General features: G+C 30.8%; 1 protein-coding gene and 1 long non-coding RNA gene across 6 annotated transcripts in view; one reads left to right on the forward strand and one right to left on the reverse strand.

Moving 5' to 3' along the window:
• LOC139526556 (uncharacterized) overlaps positions 1-24,338 on the forward strand; it is a 93,661-nt gene that overhangs the window by 30,983 nt on the left and 38,340 nt on the right. Inside the window, exon 2 of the long non-coding RNA XR_011665160.1 lies at positions 4,050-4,221. This is a non-coding gene — a long non-coding RNA (uncharacterized lncRNA). The remainder of the gene's footprint in view (positions 1-4,049; positions 4,222-24,338) is intronic.
• LOC139526463 (tetraspanin-18-like) overlaps positions 1,126-24,338 on the reverse strand; it is a 44,019-nt gene continuing 20,806 nt past the window's right edge. For all 5 annotated transcript variants that reach the window (XM_071321615.1, XM_071321638.1, XM_071321632.1 and 2 more), the window contains 8 exons: positions 16,343-16,513; positions 14,195-14,395; positions 8,969-9,043; positions 6,403-6,522; positions 4,928-5,024; positions 3,585-3,718; positions 2,480-2,563; positions 1,126-2,181 (listed from right to left, as the gene is read on the reverse strand). In XM_071321615.1, coding sequence (XP_071177716.1) covers positions 2,101-2,181; positions 2,480-2,563; positions 3,585-3,718; positions 4,928-5,024; positions 6,403-6,522; positions 8,969-9,043; positions 14,195-14,395; positions 16,343-16,513 — 963 coding nt within the window. In that variant the 3' untranslated portion in view covers positions 1,126-2,100. The remainder of the gene's footprint in view (positions 2,182-2,479; positions 2,564-3,584; positions 3,719-4,927; positions 5,025-6,402; positions 6,523-8,968; positions 9,044-14,194; positions 14,396-16,342; positions 16,514-24,338) is intronic.

The following is a 24,338-nucleotide window of genomic DNA, read 5'->3' on the forward strand; positions in this document are numbered from 1 at the left end:
TTCATTAAAGTTTGGGTACTAATTTCCTTAGAATCATATTTTTAGCGGATTTTTAAAATTTAAGTGGATTGAAATAAATTGGTACTTTCATGTTTTTTTTGTTTTGTTTCATGGTTTAAAAAAAGTCTGCATACAAGACTATAGAAAATGTGTACTTTGTTGTACATTTAAATTTGTTACTAAAATAGTACAATAGAAATTGGTACCTCACAACTAATAATGAATCCACAGTACTCAAAACTACATGAATATCAACAAAATAAAAACAATGATTTTAATTTTTCTATAATATGCGTACACCACAATGACTGATTTCAAAACATAGTTAAACAAGGAACCAGATTGATGTTTCATTTCTTGGGTACCAGTTTTTGATTCTTAATGAAAGGTGGGTCAGTTTATTCTGATAGTTGATGTTAAAATTCAAACAAAATGATTGTAACATGTATTTGAAATACAGATTTGCTGTTAAATGATTAAATGATTGCTTCATGAAATGTTTTGAGATCTACTTTAAGTCATCTTATAAATTGTATAAAACCAGTACAAATTAAGATAATGTGTAGCTTATGTCTTTTCACCCTTCTTCATATTGCACCTATGAAACAATCTTCCCCGGTAAATTGTTATATTTGTGAACCATAGATATTTTTTTTTTAATTTCTTCATAATTGCTACTGGTTTACAATCACTCTTTAAATATATGTATTTTAACCATATACATGTTGCTAAAATGTGACCCATATGTAAGCCACATATGTGAACTGAATATATGAACACACATCATGACACATGTAAAGGTGACATATGGAAAACATCTCACAAATATATCACATGCATGGCATATATATTTATATTTTAGAAAAGTGCACACAATTCTCATAAATTGAATGTTTGCCCTGGATATGAAACTCTGTAATGGTATCATGGTGATTTAAATATTCATCACATCAACAGAAAGCTAGTTTACATTTCAATTGTAAACACTGAATTCAAGAATGTTGTCTGTTTGTTTAATCATGAAAATTAATTTGACTATATTTAGAAGTATTTACATTGAAATCAAATGTCAATCAATATTACCAAATATGGTCATTCAAAATGTACTACACTTTTCTCTGCAACTTTTTCTTTTTTACAGTTAAAACTTAAAAAAAAAGTTTGCTTAAAAATTATACAGCATTCTTCTGCACAGAAGCCAAAATAAGACTTGTATTAATTAAAAATCTCCAAAGCTTACATTGTTTAACCTTTGGAATGAAATGGCAGCATTTGGTTAATACAACAAAAGCATGTATACACAACAATAATATGTCATATGTACGTGTTGTGCAAATAAGAACTACATATATTTGACATATATTATCAATGTCTGTGATGGCTTCACAAGTCAATTAAAACAATTTTTGATCAAGTATTTGGAAACAATAATATATATATATACTTTGGAATGTTTTGTGTCATAGTTTACTCCACCACATTAAATATCTTCCTGATTAAACTACTTCTGTTTTAAGCACATCACAACCAATAACAAAAAGCCTTTGTACAAAGCACTAAAGCAACAAATGGCTACAAAATGACTGTCCTGGTGACAGATCTTCTTCACTTGTCACAGTCGCATGAATTACTATTCAAATCAACTTGAATAATGTAAATTATTCATATCGTTTGTGAAAGGAATAGGCAGTCTATCTAACTCTGGTATTACTATAATCTATCTTCTGTTGTTGTACATGTATTTGCATATGTAGTAGGCTGCGTTTAAATGCTTAGCATTAATATGGTCTTATTGAGTTTTTTTATATTTTTTTTTTTACTTTTCACATCACTACACATTTTTTTCTTCAATATTTATCCAATTTTCAAATAATAAATCCACATGCTATATTAATCCAATGGCAAATATTTAATCCACTTGATTCCACTTTTAATTTTTTTTTAAGCATCATTTTTAAAAATAAATGCAAGCAACATTGTCAGTCACAGAAGGAATCCATGAAGTCAACAGATTGTCCATTTGATGGTTGCTTTAGAGACAATACTATTATTGATGGCAGTGTTGTAATGAGTGGACGGGTTTCATAACTACGTGTATTATTAGAAGATCTCTTCGTCACCTTCACCTTCAGCCTTTTTAACTTTACAACACATACAAAATGTAATTATAACTCCAACAATCTGTAAAATAGAAACATAAAATTTATTATTTCAAATTACTCAATTGTTCTAGTATGCCAACATGATTCACTGTTCTATCTAGTCCTTTTGTTGTTTAAGAAACAATTTTTTGGCTGAGACATGATAACACTTCTACGTAAATATTTATATTTCATGATTAAGTTGATATTTATTTTTGAGTTATCTCCCGTTGACTGATAACAATAACAATGAACACATACTTCATTAAAATTGTCTCCCCTTGGACCATGAATGTAATTTTTGATAGTTATAGAGAAACACATATACAAATACTCACCAAAAATAATGGAACTGCTAAAGCAACTGCTCCAAGAATTAAAGAATGTTGCTGAATATGGAGAAGAACTTTATCATAACATCCCTGAAATAAAACAAGTACATTTAATTATCCAAATACATTATATAAAATCCAGTTACATTTAGTTCTAGAACAGTGTCAGGGGCGGATCCAGCCATTTTAAAAAGTAGGGGTTCCCAACCAAGGACAAAGGGGTTCCAACTATATGTCCCCATTCAAAATAAAGGGGGTTCCAACCACCTGAACCCTCCCCCTGGATCCGCCACTGAGTGTAATGCAAGATAAGCTGGGTTTACTGACATAATTCAATCCACTGCATTACTAACTACCGGTAACTTACAAAACATAACATTATCCTGAAAGGTTTACAGTTTAAATGATCAACAAAGGTCATTTATTAAGACAAATTTAGACCATATTTTTTTAGTTGTTGAAATTGAAAGTTTGCATATGAAAGCATCAATAGTTAGATTTCATTCTATAAATGTATATTTGTCAATGAGAATTTGTATGTGTTTGATTTCTGAAGGAATTGAAAATATTTGATCATAAAACAAGTGAATAGTTTATTATGGTTGAATTACACAGATTCATGATTGATTTTAAAATAATAAATGACTGTCAATTATTTGTTTGACAAGACTGGTCATTCACAGTTGTCTCTTGCTAACCTACATCATTTGTGAACAAGAAATGAGAATTTAATCCTTGAAATATATTAAAATATCTATTTGTTAGTAATTTCACACATAAATGGAAACAAGTGGCAGGGGCGGATCCAGCCATTTTAAAAAGGGGGGTTCCCAACCCAGGACAAATGGGGGGTTCCAACTATATGTCTCCATTCAAATGCATTGATCGTCCAAAAAAAAGGGGGGGTTCCAACCCCCGGAACCCTCCCCCTGGATCCGCCACTGAGTGGCTTACTGCGGTGTACAATTTCTTGGTGAGACAACTCTTCACATGAGACCAAATGAAACAAAAATTAACAACTATAGGTTACTGTATGACCTTCAAGGCTTCAACAATGAGCAAAGCCAATACCACATAGTTCTATTAACTGTATATTTTGATAGTAACTTACATCTGTATACAAATGTGGGTTTACAGGGTGTCCTGGTTCATGAGGCATAGATGGAGGACCCATAAACTTTTTGCCCTGACACATTTCTAAATCAGCATTGGGTGTACAACAGCTCTCTGGTACAAATGGAACCTCTGAAAAAGAAAATCATGAAATATAGAGATAAAAAATTTAAATAAAAGGATATATGTGGGAAATATCTTCGACACAATAGCACAACACTACAATTAAAAAATATTCTAAGGTTATCTTCTACTGAATATAGTCTAACCCTTATCATGTACTAGTAACTAAATTTAGGTATTTCTAATGCTACTTGTTTTTGTATATCCACAGAGGGAAACTGTCATGCAGGAAACATTTAAATTGTATTTAAATCATACTCAAGGAAATAGTTTGACTATATTTGAATGATATCTAAGAAAACACTGTTTTTAAAAAAAATGATTTTTATCTTTTTTTCAGATTTCCAATGGATTACTTATTCTTGGAGTTTAAGATTTCATACTTGTGAATTTCTATAGGATATAGTAAACAGAGAATGTGTTTTTTCAATGTGTTACATAAACAATGTGGATTAAGTTTTTCAATAGTGAAGATGGGAAGAAATGCTCACAACTATCTTGATTTTAAGCAGGTAAGAGCAATTAAAAGAAATATATATAGTTCACATATGATTCAAACAGGAAAATATTAGTATACTCAACTTGCAAAAGACATTTATTTCATAGTCTTAGATCTAAAGATACCAAAAAGGTAATTTGTTTGGTTCAATCCCTGACATTGTGACATTTTTTTTGAGAGTGGATTTGCATGAATAGCAGGAGACACTTTCACTTTCACCACCACTAGACTTTCCTGTTTGGAGTTTATGAAATTTATTTCCTAATAGATTAAAGGAGATTTGAATTTCAGTAAAGAACTACGTCCTATGAAAATATGAGGATGACTTTAACTTGCACCTAACTGTACAATATATTTTAATGATTTAATACAAATTAACAAACTAAACAAGAATGTGTCCTCAGTACACGAATGCCCCACTAGCACTATGTTCTATGTTCAGTGGACCGTAAAATTGGGGTAAAATCTCTAATTTGGCATTAAAATTAGAAAGATCATATCATAGGGAACATGTGTACCAAGTTTGAAGTCGATTGGACTTCAACTTCATCAAAAACTACCTCGACCAAAAACTTTAACCTGAAGCGGGACAGACGGACGAACGGACGAACGAACGGACGAATGGACGCACAGACCAGAAAACATAATGCCCCTCTACTATCGTAGGTGGGGCATAAAAATCAATTTATATATATATATATGTGTGTGTAAACACTTACGCTCAGTTCTACTTCTGTACCAATGACTTCCATCTCTATAAATTTCCCAAGAATTTTTTGAGAACGAAATATTTCCAGTAACTCCACAACATCCAAGCTGTAAATAACAATTAAGGTATGGTAACATTTCTGGCCAAGTAAATTAAATATTGATGTAAATTTCTATAAAAGGTAAAGTTACATTATTGGGCAGTCTTATCAAATAATGTTAAAAATATCAATGAAAGGTAAAGTAACTTTGTAATGCAGGTAAATCAAGATGGATATTTTTTTTTAATTTGTTTAATTTAGATTTGGTACTTTGCACATGCAAATTAATAATAGTATGTAAATTAGATATATAATGTTAAGAAACAGGACTACAACCTTCAAATTAAATAATTTCTTTCATAATAAAAAAGATATAACTGGGATTCTGATCCAGTGTCTTAATCAAAGAAACATACAACCATGGTCTTTTCACTAACAGTGATATTTTGATTTATTTTTTTAATTAAATTTGACTAGTTTAAACCTTTGTACTTGAAACGTTTACCTCTATCTTATATATTTATTAATTCCACATCTAGAGATAAGGAGGGGCACATTATATTCAGTTAAATTCTTCATGTTTTTTTTCTTAGATTCAATTGGACTTTGTTGCCGTTTGCGGTTTTTTAAATAGATCTGAGTTTATCCATTAGTTTTTCTTTAAGAGAAGAAAACAGACAGATTTAGATGTGAAATTGTTGCATATAATTCATTACATAAACACAAGACTTGTAGGAAGTGTTTGAACAAGTTGTGAAGCTTTCATCAAACACCAATAATCTATAAAGAGACTAGTTGATTAATCACATTTTACTTTCTTGATTTGTGTAATAAATTTTAAAACTATTCTTAAACAAAACACATGGATGGTTCCTATTAATTAACTGCCAATGCAATAACTTATTCCAATAAGAAAACCTGATATATATGTGAAGGACAAAGCAATTTCTTGTTAATGGAAAATTTAGCCATCATTTACGGGAGTTATGAATCAATAAGTTTATATATGGGTATTTATAATTGATATCTGATTAATAACCTCGTATGATGTCATTCATGTAAGTTACGATGAATCACTCATTAGAGGATTCAGAATAAATACGTAATTCACAACGTAATGAAACAGTATGGTAAGGGTCATTGTATTTCTAAAGAGATTCAAAATCAAAGCATAGACAAACAAAAACATTCTGATTTTTAAATCGTGATAAAATTGAATTGAAAAAATAAACATATTGTGAATAGTATTTTTATGTCATATTGTCTCTGGTGGTTAGTTGTCCAAATCAGCAATCATACCACATCTTCTGTTTTTTTTATATGGTGTTTGAAGATATATTCGAAAATGTTAGAAAATAAAATTTCTTGTGGTAACGTTTCGAGGAGTAAAAAGAAGATGTAACAAGGTTTTGTTCATAAAATATATCTTAAATTGTTATTATTACCTTTCTCTGCATGGAATCCCAAGCGTCAGTAATTAGCCTGTTTGTAGAGTTGGATCTCACATCATTACCATATTGTAATCGGATTGATCTGATCATTTTTTGTGACATGTCATCTCTTAACTGAAAATATACATAGCAAATATTCAGTTTTGCTTATTGCAACATCAATCCTAAACCCAGACCAAACTCGCCTGTAAACTACAGATTTTTGTTGGTTTAAATATAAAATAGCCCTAAACGAAACCACAACTCTGCCCAGCAAGGGTTTACTAAAAATTATAATCATTTAAATTTCCAAATGAAAATGCATATCTGTCCATCTTTTCTATATCTATTTTTGATTTGGTCATTTTGTTTTCAATTGTACCCTAGTAGTCTTGAGCTCAGATATTATACATATTTCAGACATTATATCACAATGTTTATAGGTGCAAAAGCATTAGTGAAATACTTGTTCATTAGGCAGAACTTATTCTTAATATATCATTAACAAGATTAACTTGTTTATAGTTGATAGGTTATTTGTTTACAGTGTCGGAAACTCAAAATAATATAATATAGTCTTTAACTAACAAATATCTTAGAATCAAAACATATGTTACAATTTCTGTCTCAAGAAACATCTGTATCATAGGCTATACAACAACTAAGATACATGAACAAGATTAACCAGGGATATTGTTAGAGATCAGATTTAGTATAATAATAAACATTTATAACTTTAAAACCATATTCACTAATCATTGGTTATAATACATCTCTCTGCTTATATGCAAATTAGCACAAAAAAGTACAAACACAAATATTCACCGAGAGCGCCCTAGTTTTTTTCTATTCAATTAGTTAAGTTTCAAATTGTTTTCTTTTGAACACATTTTTCATCAATAAAACTTGCTACCATTAATATTGATTTTTTTAGTTAAATGGCAGTTTACAAATTTAGATCTATATTGATTTCAACATTAATTAGGCACTTCCACAAATAAAACCTTTAACATTAAAAATAAATTTTTCATCCGGTTTTTGTTAGTAAAAGATACTTTCATCATTATTGCAGAGAATGTATACTATAATTCAATGTTACAGTTAATTACATCAGATATACATATAATCTAGTCAGTCAAGTTTCATCTGAATGTTGATTATATACCATAATACAATTACTGCTCACATGGTAACTTTCTACTTTTTACTTAGTATATTTATGTGATATTATGTAAGATAATATAATGTAGTTGTGATGTTTCTTTGTCATCTTTTATAGGCCTGAGTTCACTCAATCTTTCATTCTTTGTACTGTAGTTTTTGTAAGTCTTGTCATGATCTTTAGTGGTTGATATTTTTCTGTTCACTCTTATCCTTTGTTGTAGTTTTATTAAGTCTTGTCATGATCTTGGTGGTCGGTTCTATTTGCCTTAGTTAAAAAATCTTTTGACAATTTCGTCCAATACATTCCAGCATTATATTATCATAATTGTAGTTAATTTTCATGGTTTTACTTTTGTAAAAGCATATCAAACATTATAGCACTTCTGTATTTAAAATTGAGTATGGAATTGGGGAATTTGTCAAAGAGACAACAACCCAACCAAAAAGCAGAAAACAGCCAAAGGCCACCAATGGGTCTTAACTCAAATACATTTGCTTTGTTTTGCCCAAATAAATTTCTCAGTATTTCCCAAAGAAAAATGGGTTTTATTTATGGCTTTGTTTCATTCTAGTTCACATGAACATGTCTTTTTGTTTGTTTTAAAAAAAAAATATGATTAAACTTGCAAGGATCAATAATTTCCATCTGACATTACAGATGTCAATATGATCTATTTATAGAATGTAATCTTAAGTCCTTATTGGTGATGTCATGTTTTAGTACTTATTGATAAATCATTCATCAGAAATAACTTGAACAGTACACATAATTAAAGCATTTTTTTCTTTGGATCATTGATTTTTGCAATCATTACGATATATGGTACGCATATCAATATTTGTAAGGTGGACTTGTATGTTTAAGGTTTTTAATTAATATACTGTAAAAGCAATTTCACTTTGGGATCTAAGTTTCTATTACTTGAGGAAAGTAGCCTAAATTTCTGGGGCTCTTTTCACAAAAATTCTTTCTAAAATAATTGATTTATGTCATACTGAAATATTCATCAACAAGTATTTTTTGTCATAAAATTTTTAACTTGACAGTGATAGACATGAATGAAAATTTTGTCAAGGGTACTATTTCATGGTTATAATCAACCGTGAAATCCAAGGATAATAATAATATAACAGGGTCTATTAAAATGGGGTACTTTCATGACCCAAAACGGTAAAATTTCTTGAAAAAATCTTGTTAACTGTAATATTTGGTGCATGATAAAAAATGTACAATAAAAAAGTTGACTGATTTTGACAAATCGCATTATTTTTTTCTCCAAAAGTAACAATTTGAGACCTCTGATGAATGACGGTGAGGATAATTTGACAATCACAGTAAAAGGCATTCCTACCCTCATATTACAACAGCATCGATTTGTCATTGTACATCATAATGTAATCCAACTCTCATACTTACTGTTGCTTTGAATGTAAATGCAAGGACTCCACCAACACATAGAGCACACAAAACTAATAGTAAAACAACTCCATACTGTAAATACAAAATACAGATCAATCAGTAAATATACATAAACGTTTTCTGAACACAAAATACTAATTTCCTGTCAATAAACACAAGGTTTATGTTGAAATATAATTGAGTTAATAGAAATGTTTATCTTTGTGAGGCAAAAAAAACCAAACATAAATATGAAGAATGAAACAATAAATATACATTTCAATCAGTCAAACATGCGGGCATATTCTTAATTGCCAATTTGTCTTAAATCTCTTAAAAAAATCTGCATAGATGAAAGTTTAGAGCAGATCCCTTAACATTTTAAACCAAAAGTGGAATTGATATCAGTACTGAATTATTTGACTTGTTTCATACATATTTGCACTATAGGAAAGGAAGGGTTACCAGTTCACTACTTGATACATGAATGTCAGTTTCATAACTTCTGTTGTGGGGTTGCTGTATCACTGACATTTACAACTAACGTTTTACAAATTATGTAAGGAACACACCTAGTCACAAGGACTAGATATAAACAGCACCAAATTGTAGTTGAATAGCAGTTGAGATAAGAGTCTAGATTGTCTTATATTTGTACCATATGAATATTGGTCAAAATGATTGTCTTTATCATACACACCTATGAAATGAAATTTATCTGTATTGAGTTCATATTTGCAGTGATTATTGTTGACTAATAAAATAACATTGAAACATTGTACATATAGACACAGAAAGAGACACAGATATGCTTTATATTTATATCTGTAAAAGGACACGGAAAGAGACACAGATATGCTTTATATTTATATCTGCAAAAATGAAGTTGTTATTTGATGCATAGGCAAATAAAAAAAAAAAAAAGTAGACTGGGTTTGGGAGACCTATATTTATTTCAACAGTTCGACAAGCTTAGCATTAAAGGAAATCTCCATGACAGTGTCTCTAAGTTAATATTTATTTTTCTAGTCTATTTGGGACTATTATCTTCTCAGACTTATAAAGACTTGACAGCTTACAATCCTTCAATTTCCTAGTACCCCTTCATTAAGATGTTCCAATATATAATTATGTGGTAAGATTATGTGGTAGAGCAGAATAAATTAATTGATTGGTGGCTGGTTCCTGGCTTGATGTCCAGTGTAGTAAGATTGAATAATAGGGACTGTAGTACATGTATTTGAAATTGATTATGTAACAGACTTTTTAGAAGGAATCTTGCTTAAACCCTTTCTTGTAGAGGATTGAATTTAATTTCATTCTTGCATGATGTTTTAGGGGGGATCCAGCCATTTTTAAAAGGGTGGTAGGGGTCCCAACCCTGGATATAGTGGGGGTTCCTACCCTGGATAAAGTGGGGGTTCCTATTCAAATGCATTGATCGTCCAAATAAAATGGGGGTTCCAACCCCAAGAACCCCCTCCCTTGGATCCGCCACTGAAACAGTCCTACAATGTTCTAGAAACAACATCTAATAACTGGCTCATAAACTGTTTTGTTATCCCTCAGGTACACGTTTTTGCTAACCAGGACACAGAATTAGACATAATAAATGCCAGGCTATTCAGTACAAATGGACATTTATCTTCTTAGAAAACCTATTACATTTGTATATCATTTCAATTTTCCCTGAAGATTGTTTTTTCATATAGCTTTTATTTTTTATTACATATAGGCAATGATTGTTCAAATATTGTTTGTACATATTTATGTCTATCAATAAAAGGAGTGTTTTCCTGATTTATTACATCTATACATGAAGGATTTGGAATCAGAATGTCTGCCATGTATGGACAAGATATTATATATAAGTCAGGTTGAAAATAACTTGGTGTTTATAACATGCAAGCATGAAAGATTTTAATTCAAAATGTTTGCAGAATAGCCATGATATATTATCTATGTCAGGTTCACTATATAATTTACATTTATGCCAGGTTCACAATATTAGAGTTTGAAGGAATTGAATTCAAAATGTCTGCCCTTAACAGCCAAGATATTATATTTATGTCAGAAGAACATAGAGTTTATAACATGCAAGCATGAAGGAATCGAATTCAAAATGTCTGTAGAACCACCATGATATATTATTAATGTCAGATTCACTATATTAAATTTATGCCAGGTTCACAATATTATAGTTTATAACATGTAAGCATGAAAGATTTGGATACAAAATGTCTGCAGCACAGCCATGGTATCATATTAATGCTCTCCATATTATAGAATGAATCTCATGTGTACATGTTCTCTTGATTAGATTAAAAACAAAGTTGACAATCGATAACTCCTCAGCTCTCAACCCTGTATTGATATTTCTACACTGATTTGGTTGTTGATGTTTCATTTAAAACAACATTATAGAAAATCTTATTCGGTAAATGGGAGGATTAACGATTTTTTTATGTACAAAAATAGCAAAATATTTAAATCATTATGTGTTTCATTTATTATGAGCATTAATTATTAAAATGATCAATCAGTCTGGATGTTATACGTGATAATTTGAGACTATGCCTTCTTTTAATTGGGTATAAATTGGTATTTAGAAATTCCTATAATAAAAACGAATGTGTGATTCATAACAACATAATAAACAGCTGTGCCAGGAGTGCATGATATGCTTGTCTCCAGCAATCTTTAAAAAAAAAAAAACGCTGTTATTTGAAACATAGACTGATACAAAAAGTTAATATTACAGCAAAACTGTTAACAGATGCAGTAATGTTTTCCTTATACGACAAGGAAAATAAAATTCCATATTAGGATTTCAGATAATCTATTAAGAGAGGGTGCTTACATGTAGCACCTGTCCATTGATGAAGTTTATCTTTTTGATGTATTGAACCAAATTTGAATTAAAATAAAAACAGTAATACTTTATTTTACTTAACTGACTGTACATGTAAATGAAAATATATGTTAAAATTACATCTATGGTTTAATCAAGTTTTAAGTAAAAACTGTCCCATAATGCAGAATCCTAACTGAAAAATCACTAGCAGGCCTCACTTAATTGCTTTGCTTACTGAATCATAATATATTCTTCCATTTTCGATTTTTCATGAGTAGGACCATAAATTTTGATTATTAAATGATCACCTAAAAAACTATAAATTGTTCACAAAGTGTGTCTTATATGTTTACCTAGATGTTACTTCTAAAAATACATTTACACTGATATATATAGTTATACACTTCAATAAATTTACTGAATACACCCTTTTTTAAATTTCTATTTTGACCAAATGTAGTGATGAATTAACTCTGGTTTTAAGTATATTGTAGTAAATATGATCTCCAAATGACAAATTCACAAATGTTGAAAGGTGTGGGTTGAATTTCCAATTTTTTTATTGACAGTAAATCTGATTATCAAATTTGTAATACTATAAGGCAATTACAATGTTTAAAATAGCTGATCTCATAAATATTTTAAATAATTTATACTGCATCAACTAGCATTCTTATTTAATGAATATATATGTCAATGCGCTTATTTCTTTAATTATGTGAATCTAAAAATATAGTCAAAGGTGTTTTGAATTTAGACGAACTGGCAAAATTCCACCAGTCTGTAGAACATGCCTACAGCTCAGACCATAAAAATTCCTACCTGAATGATCATTTAAAACCCAGTTGACTTTTTACAATTTCAATACACTTTGCTTTCTTATTGGATTATTTTGTTCTTAATGTGATTAATAAAAGAACCTTTGGTACTTTATTGGACTATATAATAAATCGTAATAAGATTTCATATGTATATGTATATTTAACTGTAAACTGGTTTAAACTAATTCCTTTTTAGTACGTAGAACAATTAATTATAAATACATTTATTTTAAAACCTCCTGCAGGTAACCTCCAGCTAAACAATACACAATTGTTAATGTTATTAATGAGATTATTATAAAGTCAAACGCTAACAGCTAAGGGAAAAAAATCTATAACATTTACTTATTTTCACCCCAGTCAATTTAACAGAAAATTAACGTTTATTTGGTATGTTGATTATATTATACAGGAAATTTGTTTGTTTTTATTTCAAAGTTAAGCGGAACAGGAATAATTGTATTGAAAATTCAATACTGTTACATCTCTACCTGGTGTTTGTCAAAGGCAGAAAAAAGCAGCAGCTTGAAGCAACAATCAATAATAGCAATCGATATCGAAAATTCTCAACCACAACTTAAATTGCTTTTTATATTTGGTAACACGTTCAATTGTAAATTGTAAAACAAATGAAATCAGACCATGGTTAAATAGTAAGCATAGTACTTCCATGATCAGACGAACATTTAAAACATCAAATACAAAACCCTAATCCTATTACATGTTAGCTGTTGTTTTTTATTTTAAAGTGAAATCATTTCATGTTTTACTTCTTTAGTAGGCTGTAGTATTGATTTGTAACTATAGTTTTGTTAATAGGCATTCAAAATCCAACTTGGAATGACAGCTATTTTTGTTAAGCTCTAACTAATAGTCTCCCACCTAGGTTGGTAAGACAGAATTGATATGTAGTAAAACAAATCTTATTTTAGTCTTCAGGAATATTGCGAAAAATTCACAAAATACTGAATTAACTTAGCTACAAAATTATAATGAGCTATGAAAAAGAGTTCATGTTTTAAATTTGTATTGACTGGTATGTTTGCTGTATAGTGGTTTTTTTCCTCTGTTTTTAATATCTTTATCGGAATATAGGCAAATAGTTTATACTGTCAAACAATCTTCATAGGTTTTCATTTTTCATTTAAAATCTTCTCCAATATTTGTATGGACATTTAGTAGATAGATTTGACCTCAGAAGGAGCAAACCAAAAATAGTTTAGCTTTACATGCAGAAACAAAATAATTATATGCACAGATTCAAGGCCAACTTCCAATTGGGATCCACAAGACTATGCTGATATGAAAGTATCTTGATAACTTTCATAATGTCTTAGAAATGCTTGTCATTGCATTGATAGCTAAACTACTTAATTATTTCCAGGAATCCTCTGTATAGTTTCCTGAACACTATCTTTATTTTCATGGATAGGGACTCGAACATATATAATTGAAAATGGAAATTGGGAATATGTCAACCAATGGGTCTTCAATGCAGCAAAATAAAATCCTGCACAAAGAGTTTGGCCTCAGCTGGCCCTTAAATATAACCTTTTTGATGACACTTACAAAACCAAGTATACATTTATCTTCTCTCATGGTTCCACAGCAGCCACAGAATGCTAACAATGCTATGAGTCCTCCACCACCTAATATTAAATATGTCCCAATTTCAAATAAATTTGTATGAACTATAACAGAGATTTCTCTGGCACTAAAGTCAGTCACTAACAACCACACTCCAACAGCTAAAGCTCCACATCCCATTATCTGTAAAATAAAATATTTAGAGTTTTTAGTGCTCAGCATTTTTTTTTATTAATTTTTTTTAAATTAACCATAACCAAAAGATAGTTCAGATCGATCTATAGATATAAGATGATGTGGTATGAGTGCCATCCAAGTCACAATTTGTAAAAGTAAACAATTATAGGTCAAAGTACCATATAGCTATTATCATTCCTGCATTTCTCAACCACCAAACAGTGTTTCATTGGCCAACTTTATTTATGAATTTTTATTCTCACTCGCAACCTTCTGTTTTGGTTTTGAGCAATATAAAGTTCTACATTTTGTTGAAGGTTCATTAACCAGATTCAGTGCCAATATATTTGTTTCGATACACACTGTTCAACCCAGTTTGCTTTAAATCTTTTCTGTGAAAGGAAATTAACACCTTTGAAAAATGGACAACATATTTAAACATACAACAAGCTAATTGACAAATCATAGGACAAAAACATGAAGGTTTTTATAAAAGTACAGTAAGCCTTAAATATTTTAAATTAACTATGGTAGCTAGAAAGTTTTTTTCCCCAGTTAATATACATTTCAATAACAACAAAAGTAAATAACTCTCAACTTTATAAGTGACTTGTTACAATAAGCAGTATTATAAATCACAATAAGATTCTAAACCTTCCAGTTATAAATGACAAATTCATATCTCTTTCCTTTGTTCACCTTTCTTAAGTTTTAAAGTCTTAAATATGGGTCAGACTTTATGTTATCATTCATGTACTATCAATGCCTAAGGCAAAGTGAAATCCCAAAGTCAATGATATTCAGTGCATACTTAAAACAATATATCAGCATTTTTTTTTGGTCTGTTTACAACATGTACTTTGTTACGTTTAGTACATGTACAGGATTATTATGAACCTACAAAACCACTGATCTTTTTTTCTAATTGACAACACTGTTTGCGAAAATATTATTGAGGGATGAAAAAGGGGGGATAAATGGAAATTACTTGGGTGATATTGGGTAATAATAAATAATAAATTGCATTGATGTTCATTACATTAATCTACGCTATATCTTTTTATGTTAAATGGTTATGGATATACAGAATTTAAAAAATATTATTTCACAATGTTCTTTCTGATTTTATTGTGGTTAAGGTTCCCGTCTAATTGATGTCTATCTCTTTGTTTCTATCACATGATCAACACTATGATAGGGACGGGACTATAACCTTGTTTGTATAAACAAACATAAAACCTCACACTTTACTTTTATTATTATTCTTTACTAGAGGGCAATGTTTAATCTTAGGTACTATAAATAAGATCAACCAATGACCTTTGGCTTTTGACAGTTCACTGATCCAAATAAAAATTAAACTTGTTCTATTTCAATGAGAATGTTATTTCTTAAAACAGGGTGAAATCAACATCACACGAATCAAATTTAAAGTCCAAAGTAATATTCTAGTAACAAAGGTATTTAAAATCTGAACAACAATACAAACTGAAGATTAGGGACATTCTTAAATTATCACACTTTAAATGGTTGTAAACACAATACATATTATCTGATTTTCCTAAAGTTTATTTTTGACAGTATGTTGAAATATATGTAAACAATTTCAAATGTCCATTTTTTTCTGGTTCAAAGTAAACTTTGGACTCATTAAAGGCTGTCAATGTCTTAAACCTTTATTAACCTATGACTAGAGGATTTGTATTCAGATATATGGATTGGTTCTAAATACCAGAGGCACCATTTTTTTTTATGTACATGCATATTCAGGATGATCACGTTAATGTCATATGAAAAATACATTGTTTGTAGGGGAAAACATGCTGAAGTCACATTTTTAACATGCAAGCTCAAAAGATAAAGTTCTGACTCAAATTGGGATCAAAGCCAAGACTGCACCCCAGAATATTGTCTCAAATGTAATTGTCTTCAATATAAATTTCAAAAACTTACTAAAACAACAATATTATAACAATGTAGAGCACTTCTGAGACATTTAAAACATGGTGTTTGTATTTCCACTGTTGTAGACTGTCTCCTGTACAGCCGAGGATCTTTATGTTTCAAGTAACCATCATCCCGATGGTTCATGTCCATGGAATTGGCTCGTTTATGTTTTAATGGCTGCAAAAGATAATAATGCAAAACATTACAACAAAGTCATAGCAATTTATAAATAAAATTAGTACTGTAATTATCCCAAACTTCTGCTACTTTCTCTGTTGTTTAGTTATATACCAATGACAACAAATCAGTGCTACTTGGCTAATAAATAAAGTGATTCCAAAATAGCACATCTTAACAAAATTACTTCATGAGGACTTTTGACAAATTGTCAAAATAAACAATATAAAGCTATTGTTAATATGGACAAATGGATAGGATAATTGTTTTCATATTATGTTGTACTGCATGTAATGCAACAGTGCGCAACTACTATAGAAAAGTAACATTGAATGTAACATGCAACCTCTGTTTATATAAGGGAAGTAAACAAAATAACATCTAATATATTTCATACTAAAAAAAAATCACTTAAATATTCATACTATTTTGGAGAAAAAAACTTTAAATCATGTACTAAATATTTACATCTGCACAACTAAATGATCCACAATTATATATGTGGGAGTTTCTAATATGTTCTCAAAAATATACTTTACCATTTAACTATCTTATCTGTTCAATATAAATAACCTCAAATAACTATCAAATACTTGGGCTTTCCTTATATATCATAGGTGTATTTAATTTCCGTCACTGTAAGTTCAATCGAGTATTGCGAAATACTGGTTTATAGGAAAACAAAAAAATATATAAATCTTGTAAGAGGTTAAGAGCCCAGATTTTTGTTGATTTAAACTTTTAATTTCACACTGACCACAAGTTTGTTGTTAAATAGTCCATTACTCTCAAAATGTTTACTCATTCACTGCAAAATGATACTTTAGTAATTCAGCTCTATCTTTTTTAAAGCAAATTTTTTCAATGTAAGGTTTCCTCTATATAAAGTTATTTGAGCATTATTTTCAATTCTTATATTAATAAGGGTTTGTTCTCTTTAACTTTGCTCCAAAAATCTACAAATTCTATAAGGAACACTTGTATTATTCATGTAGTGATAAATGAAATTACATCAACATGCAAACTGACTATTAAGGCTGATTTCGGTTCTTCATTTCTAAATAGTCATTTCATCTAGCATAATACTTGTGTGCTCCAACCTCTCTCTTACTTCAGAACTAATATTATTTTGTAAGTCGTTCCGAAAGCATCTTATTCATGTTTCAGTTCCACCAGATGAGGAAAAAAGTGTATCTGATCAAATGTATGCACTTGACAACAATAAATGCAACAACAAAAAACTTTTTAAACAACATTACTCCTTGCCCAATAATCACCACAAAGATTTGACAAGTCTGTTACATACGTTAGCTGGGTTATTTTGTTATACTCCTAGGATCTAATATAAAGTTTTATGTAAGGGTCGCACCGTAAAGAAAAGCTAATGAACAATACCAAGCGTATAATTTGTTGCCAGACAAGCATTTGGTCTAAACCGGGTAAAATCGCTTGACATAACTATCTTGCTTAAAATTTATATGGGTAAATTCAATATATACATGCCTATGTAATACAATTATTTCAAATATCAGTCATATACAAGTGCCAGTACTATATATGTCTCTGTTAAGTACATACATGTACGTATTTTGCTTATTTGCTTTCATTTTGTAAATTAAGATTTCAGAGTTGTAAATACCGCATGTGGGATATTGATCCGAACAACAACATGCACCTTAGCTTTGTCGTGGTCCCTTGGCTAATTATCAGATATTTTCATCTCAAATTGTGTACATAAACTTTGTATGCAGGAATTCCTAATGTCACAAAAATCCGGAAATACCTTTTTGTCAATGTAGATAAAATTTAAGCAAATATATAAGTTAACTATTAAATCAAGTTTTAACCCCTATCAAGGAATTATACTTGACTGGTCTTTGAATGCACAAGACATCTTTTTCTTTCTGTCGGTTGCATTTAACAAAATACTATAGACACGGGTAATATAGCCTGCCCAGCATTTATATCATTTGGTATCATCAGTGGCGGATCAAGAACTGTTTGCCATAAGAGGGGGCCGCTAGCCATGTTTCAGTGATTCCCTAATTCATAAACCCCAAAAAGGGGGCAAAGGTCCCTCGTGATCCGTCTTTGATCATGTCTTTGATCTGCTTATTTAACAATACTTAGACAGATTGGTGGTCATTTAACGAACCCCCACCAAAATATGTCACCCTTGGTAGCTTGGCCGTGTAGAGATTGTTAAGACAAAGGTACGATTCGCGATTGCTTCAAACTTAAACTCAAATTTGTATTTGCATCTGTAAAGCACTTTACAATAGCTGCTACTGGATATATTCAACATTAAATAAAGATCAAATAATCAATTAAAGTCGTTGTTTTAATGTACTATTAGAGTAAAAATCAAACTACGACTTACACAATTTTTAAGTGTAAGCGGAACCCGCAAGTGCTCTATCGTCCCATGTCAACGTACCGGAAAAGGTAAGCTTAGACCCGTACGATTTACGCATTTTGTTTCTGACTAAGTCTATTGTACAGGACCGTCCACAAAAAAATATAAACAAAAATCAAACTGAAAAATCAAACGTTACAGAATATCAATCAACGCAACAAATGGGAGAAAGAGGTCAATGAAACAAGGTATTCATACATCCTTAACAGCCAACGGACACATTTTTTTCATGGGTCTTACTGCATGACTTACGTAGACGAAAAGGTCGATCTTATTTCTGTATTCTGCATGCATGATCTTTTTGTTTGTCGTAATGTATGCACTGATTAAGAGCATGCACATATTCAAAATAATTTTCTATGAAACTAAGAAATTCAAAATTTGGAATTGGGACCAGCCTCTGTCAAGATTGTTAGGTACAAATTAATACCAAGTTCCGAATACACAAACCAATGAATGAAAAGGGTGTGTGTCTTCACAGAGTCGAAATAAAATGAAAAGGGTGTGCGTCTTCACAGAGTCGAAATAAAATGAAAAGGGTGTGTGTCTTCACAGAGTCGAAATAAAATTTCAGAAAGTTCGAATCAAATCTTTAACCTATCTTCCTTTTATTTGATATTTCAATTTAAATCATTGTCTACGGCCTGGCTATTTATGTCAAGATGGTCGTCCCAATTCAAATTGAGAATTCCTTTTCAAGTACTATAGCACGTGTTCAAATTGAAAATTTCAGTTTTACATAATTTTTCTACACTTCTATTTTAGTCATATAAAAAAGATTTGATTAGTTCGAGTCGAACTTTTGAACGTTGGTTCAAACATTATGACGTCAGTGATAAATCCAGGTAAATAAGAATAGGAATGTTTATTGTACCAATATTGACCGTCGGGCAGCATGACTTATACACACAAAACAATACGCTATGATTTGAAACAGTAAAACCTTTTTGTTTTATATTGAAATCAAAATGACGATCTAAATGCTTTGCACGGTGAACGTATATGATTTTGACGTCATATGAGTATGCAGTTTTGTGATGATCTGAGCGGGACATATTCGACTATACAGTTTGGATTTTTCTTATTGTGACCTTTGGTTGCTCACACTCGCTTCATCTAGACTTATTTAGATAGTTGTCTCATTGACAATTACCACATTCCCTTATTTTTGTAATGATATACAGACAGAGGGAAGACCGATAAAATTATATCATATCATTAAAGACATGTACATGTAGTGTAAACCGCATCCAAACAAATACCTGCGATGCACATTGTTTCCTTCTTACGACATTAAACTTCATAAAATCTTGCTTGTGTGCTCAAGGCGTTCGTGATTCTTTGCGTGTAGTAAACATCCACAAATGATAAACTATATGTTCTGAAGAAATGTGTGTTTACCGTAAAGAACAAACTGTATACGAATAAATTAAATCATGAGTATTTTGTGAGGAAAAAAAATCTTAATCAACACTTGGCTTTTCTTTTGCGGATATAAGTTAGACACTAATAACAATAAATCAAATGCATAATTAGTAGAATTCTAGTTTTTCTGGAAAACATTGTTGCGTTCAACAAAATATTAAGAAAGAAAACAAAGACAAGAACTTTTCCCCAGGGACAAGAAAATCTTGTCCCATATACTTATACATGTATCATTGTGTGTTGTTTGCCGATATTGTGGTTTTTTTTTTTAATTTATGGTATCAAAATAAATCAGGCCGTTGTTTCCTCTTTTGAATGGTTTTACAATTTGTCATGCCGGACCCTTTTAGAGCTTCCCATATGGCATGGGTTTTTCTCATTGTTGATGGTCGTACTGTAACATACACTAGTAGTTGATTGTAATATCTTCCTGTGGTCTCATAGGAAGTTGTCTCGATGAAAATCATACCATATCGCCGTACTTTCGTGCACGAGTTTGTTTCTGAGTAATTTATATATGGACATAGAAATCTCTACATTGGTCTTTGAATCTCCTTTATATACACATAAATTACATTGATGTCAAAAGGTTGCAATATTGCAGACTGACCATCGTGCTAATGGCGTCTTTTTTCTGTTTTGGTATGAATCTGTTGTATAAAGTCAACAAAAACGCGATGTACAATTGATTATTGCGTTCAAATATTTTGTAAACGAATAACTGGGTTATTTGAAAGCTAGATCAATATTTGTTTTCCAAATTTGATATAATATTGTTGAATCATTCAAAAGATAACATTCCTATATCCTATCATCTAGTGTGTCACATTTACTATCTTCTTTGGATTTTTTTTTATACAACCTTCTATTACTACATGACCCTGCATGTTGATGTTGAAGATACAAATTTTAATTTGGTTTGTTTGTCTTGCTTTTTTGGGGGGAGGGGTGCAAGATTTTATAGCTTCTGAAGATAAACGTCTTCACCATCTTTTACTGTGTCGGCTGTTGACTTATTTATGTAGTAATATATTCAAAATCCAGCTCTCTAACTGTTCATCATTTTCGAATTTAAGCCAAATGAGAATCAACAGCTATAGCCGTTACATCAGATGTATTAAGCAGAAAAATAAATTCGCCTTCATCATGTCCTTCCATATTTTTTTATTACAATCATATTACATTAAATTATAATTGTTGCTCGAAACTCGAAACATGAGCAATTTATTTTCGACACTATACACTAAACCACTATTATTTATTTTGCAGCATTAAATATTCAAAATGAGAATTTTATCGATTGCTTCCAAAGCAGTGTCACCAAATTCTTTCTTTTCAAACATGTATTCCATCAAATGTCAACCATTTACAAAAAAATAAATATATGTCGCTCTTTAATTTTATCTACAGTAAAACCTTTTCAGTTCATCATTTAATTCAACAGGGATCACGTCAGCTACTACTTGATATAACTTCTGGATTTATTCTTTTTTGTCGTCCCTACTAGCTCGCGGCTCCCTTTTTTTTTTTATTAAGAAAACATAAAACATCTATACCTCATGCATGCATGTATATGGAAAGGAAACTACTATACCTGTTCCATCGTGGTTTCTATTGTAAAAATTCTACATCCTTGTTCAGTACTCATCATTCACAACAGCAAGTTTGATGTGCCTATCATTTATTGATTTCAATTTCACACAAATATTTTAACAAACGCGACAAAAACGAGATTGCTATCCTCAATCCCTTGGTTTCAAGATGGCATTATGTCATAGCTCTAATGAATTTAATTATTGGAATGTTTCTTCATGGGTTTTGGTATGAAGGGAGTTTTATTTTTGTCATGTGAAAACCAGAAATACAATTGACAAAAAGAAGAACCATGAAATATTTCAAAGATATGTATATAATATGAATGTTTCAGCAACACAATTGGGGATTCATTGTGCAAAACAGAGGAGACTTTCTTTTAATATAATTCCAAATATCGTTTTGAAAAAGGCCTAAGAGAGAATGTTAAGCGACTGTAAATTTACAAATATGACAGACAAGTACCAACGACAACCTTTAAACTATAAGTTTCTTACTTAGGACAGTCACATAACCAAGTGGCGGGGTCTAATATTCATGAAGGAGTTAATCTTTCTGGTTCTTCAACCTCGCGTATTATTTTACAACAAAGAGAAGTCAACATGAACAAGAGGTCATCAACTTTAGAACTGGACAGGCATATCATTAAAAGCTGAAATTTTGATTAAACGTATTGAAACCCCATATTATATTTCAATTCAGATCAGAACAGGTGACTATATTTCAAGTGTATATGCCCTTGTTTTTACGGCTTCAATAATTTTTGTCTATGCAATTTGTAAAATATCACATTGTCGAAAAGAGTTACCGTGAAGTGTATTAAACGAACACTTCTGTGGTATTTTATCCAAATCAATCGCATTGTACATGAAACCCGGCTCTTCTCTGTTATTAATACTCTTATAAAAAGATGATTTATAAAAATGAATTATGACGTTGATTACAACAGCACGTTATTCCGAATGAACTTAGCCCAAAACCAAATAAGTATCTGTACCTCATATCTTCGGTAACCTTTTGAAATAAACATCCCTGATTATCCATTGCCTATTGCTTAGTCCAAATTAAATAACTTTTACCAAAAGCAAAACTGAAGGTGAGTATATTTCAAATGCCACATTCCAGTTCAACCAAATGTTATTTGTAACATGTAAGTTGAATTGTTATTTCTGAACCTCTGAATATTCCAGACTCAGTGGACTCGATTTGAGTCCCATGAGAGAAAAAAATACGACGCAGATAAGTTTTGTTTTGTAATTGGCAGGAGGAAAAGAATCCGTATATGGTGTCTATAATATTAGATATCAGAACTTCATCAAAAGTTGCTCCGGACTGTATTTTTTGTCCGATTGATTTTTGATGTAATTAAGTTCCGGTAGCGGAAGATTTATCGCCATAAATGACACGATGAAACATATAACTTATTTTTATAAGACAATGCTGACATAACTCACCAGTAGGTAATGGATAGTCATCAGACAAAACTTAAAACAGAATTTAACCACCCCAAAAATTATTATCTCAAAAACGAACGATCGCCTCCATAGCATCTAACATTTTATTAGCTAGTTTTGCATATGAAAAAAAAATAAAACAAGAAACGACCGGGGAATCAGCCAAAAAATATTTTTGGTTTTGTACCTTAACCATAGCACCGAAACTGTTCGTGACGAGTCGTGTATAGAGAGAGCAACGTTTTACAAGTTTATGAACCCTTGCATTTATTCATAGGGGTGATAGTCTCCTTCCAAGGCAAAAGGTCGGTATGATCATACTTCCATTATATACATAAATAAGAAGATGTGGTATGATTGCCAACGAGACAAGTCAATTCTCCACAAGAGACCAGCTGACGAAGAAGAAGGCAACTATATATGTTGTACGGCCTTCAACAATGAGATAAACCCATTCATTACAGAACCTCCATTTTGGGTTTGTTCCTATTTTTCTCGTCCAATATTTGCAACTGAACATTAAGCAAACTTCAATCAATCTATCCTGTTTTTATCGTGGGTACAAAATATAAACACAAGTTCGTTAAACTTAGTATAGAGCAAAACCAATAATATAAGTCGACAAAAATGCTGACCTAAAGGCCCTATCATGGACCACTATAATTTTGTTGTGAACTGAGGTAAAACATGTATGTATAATACTCTTTCATCTTTATAAACATGTGTTAAGTTTAAATCTCTATAGTAGGTAAAATTAAATGTCCTGACTGGCCATTGCATTGCCTGAGGTCATAACAAGTCGTAAAATTCATGTCTGTCCTTTAGCATTTTGTCCTTTTTTAATATCTTGGTAGAAGAGCACACTTACATATGTGTACATTCCAGCATACATATTCAAGTGCATGTACAGTGGACACATTACGATAACATGTAATCA

Source organism: Mytilus edulis, chromosome 1 (assembly GCF_963676685.1).
Source record: "Mytilus edulis chromosome 1, xbMytEdul2.2, whole genome shotgun sequence".
Classification (NCBI taxonomy): domain Eukaryota; kingdom Metazoa; phylum Mollusca; class Bivalvia; order Mytilida; family Mytilidae; genus Mytilus; species Mytilus edulis.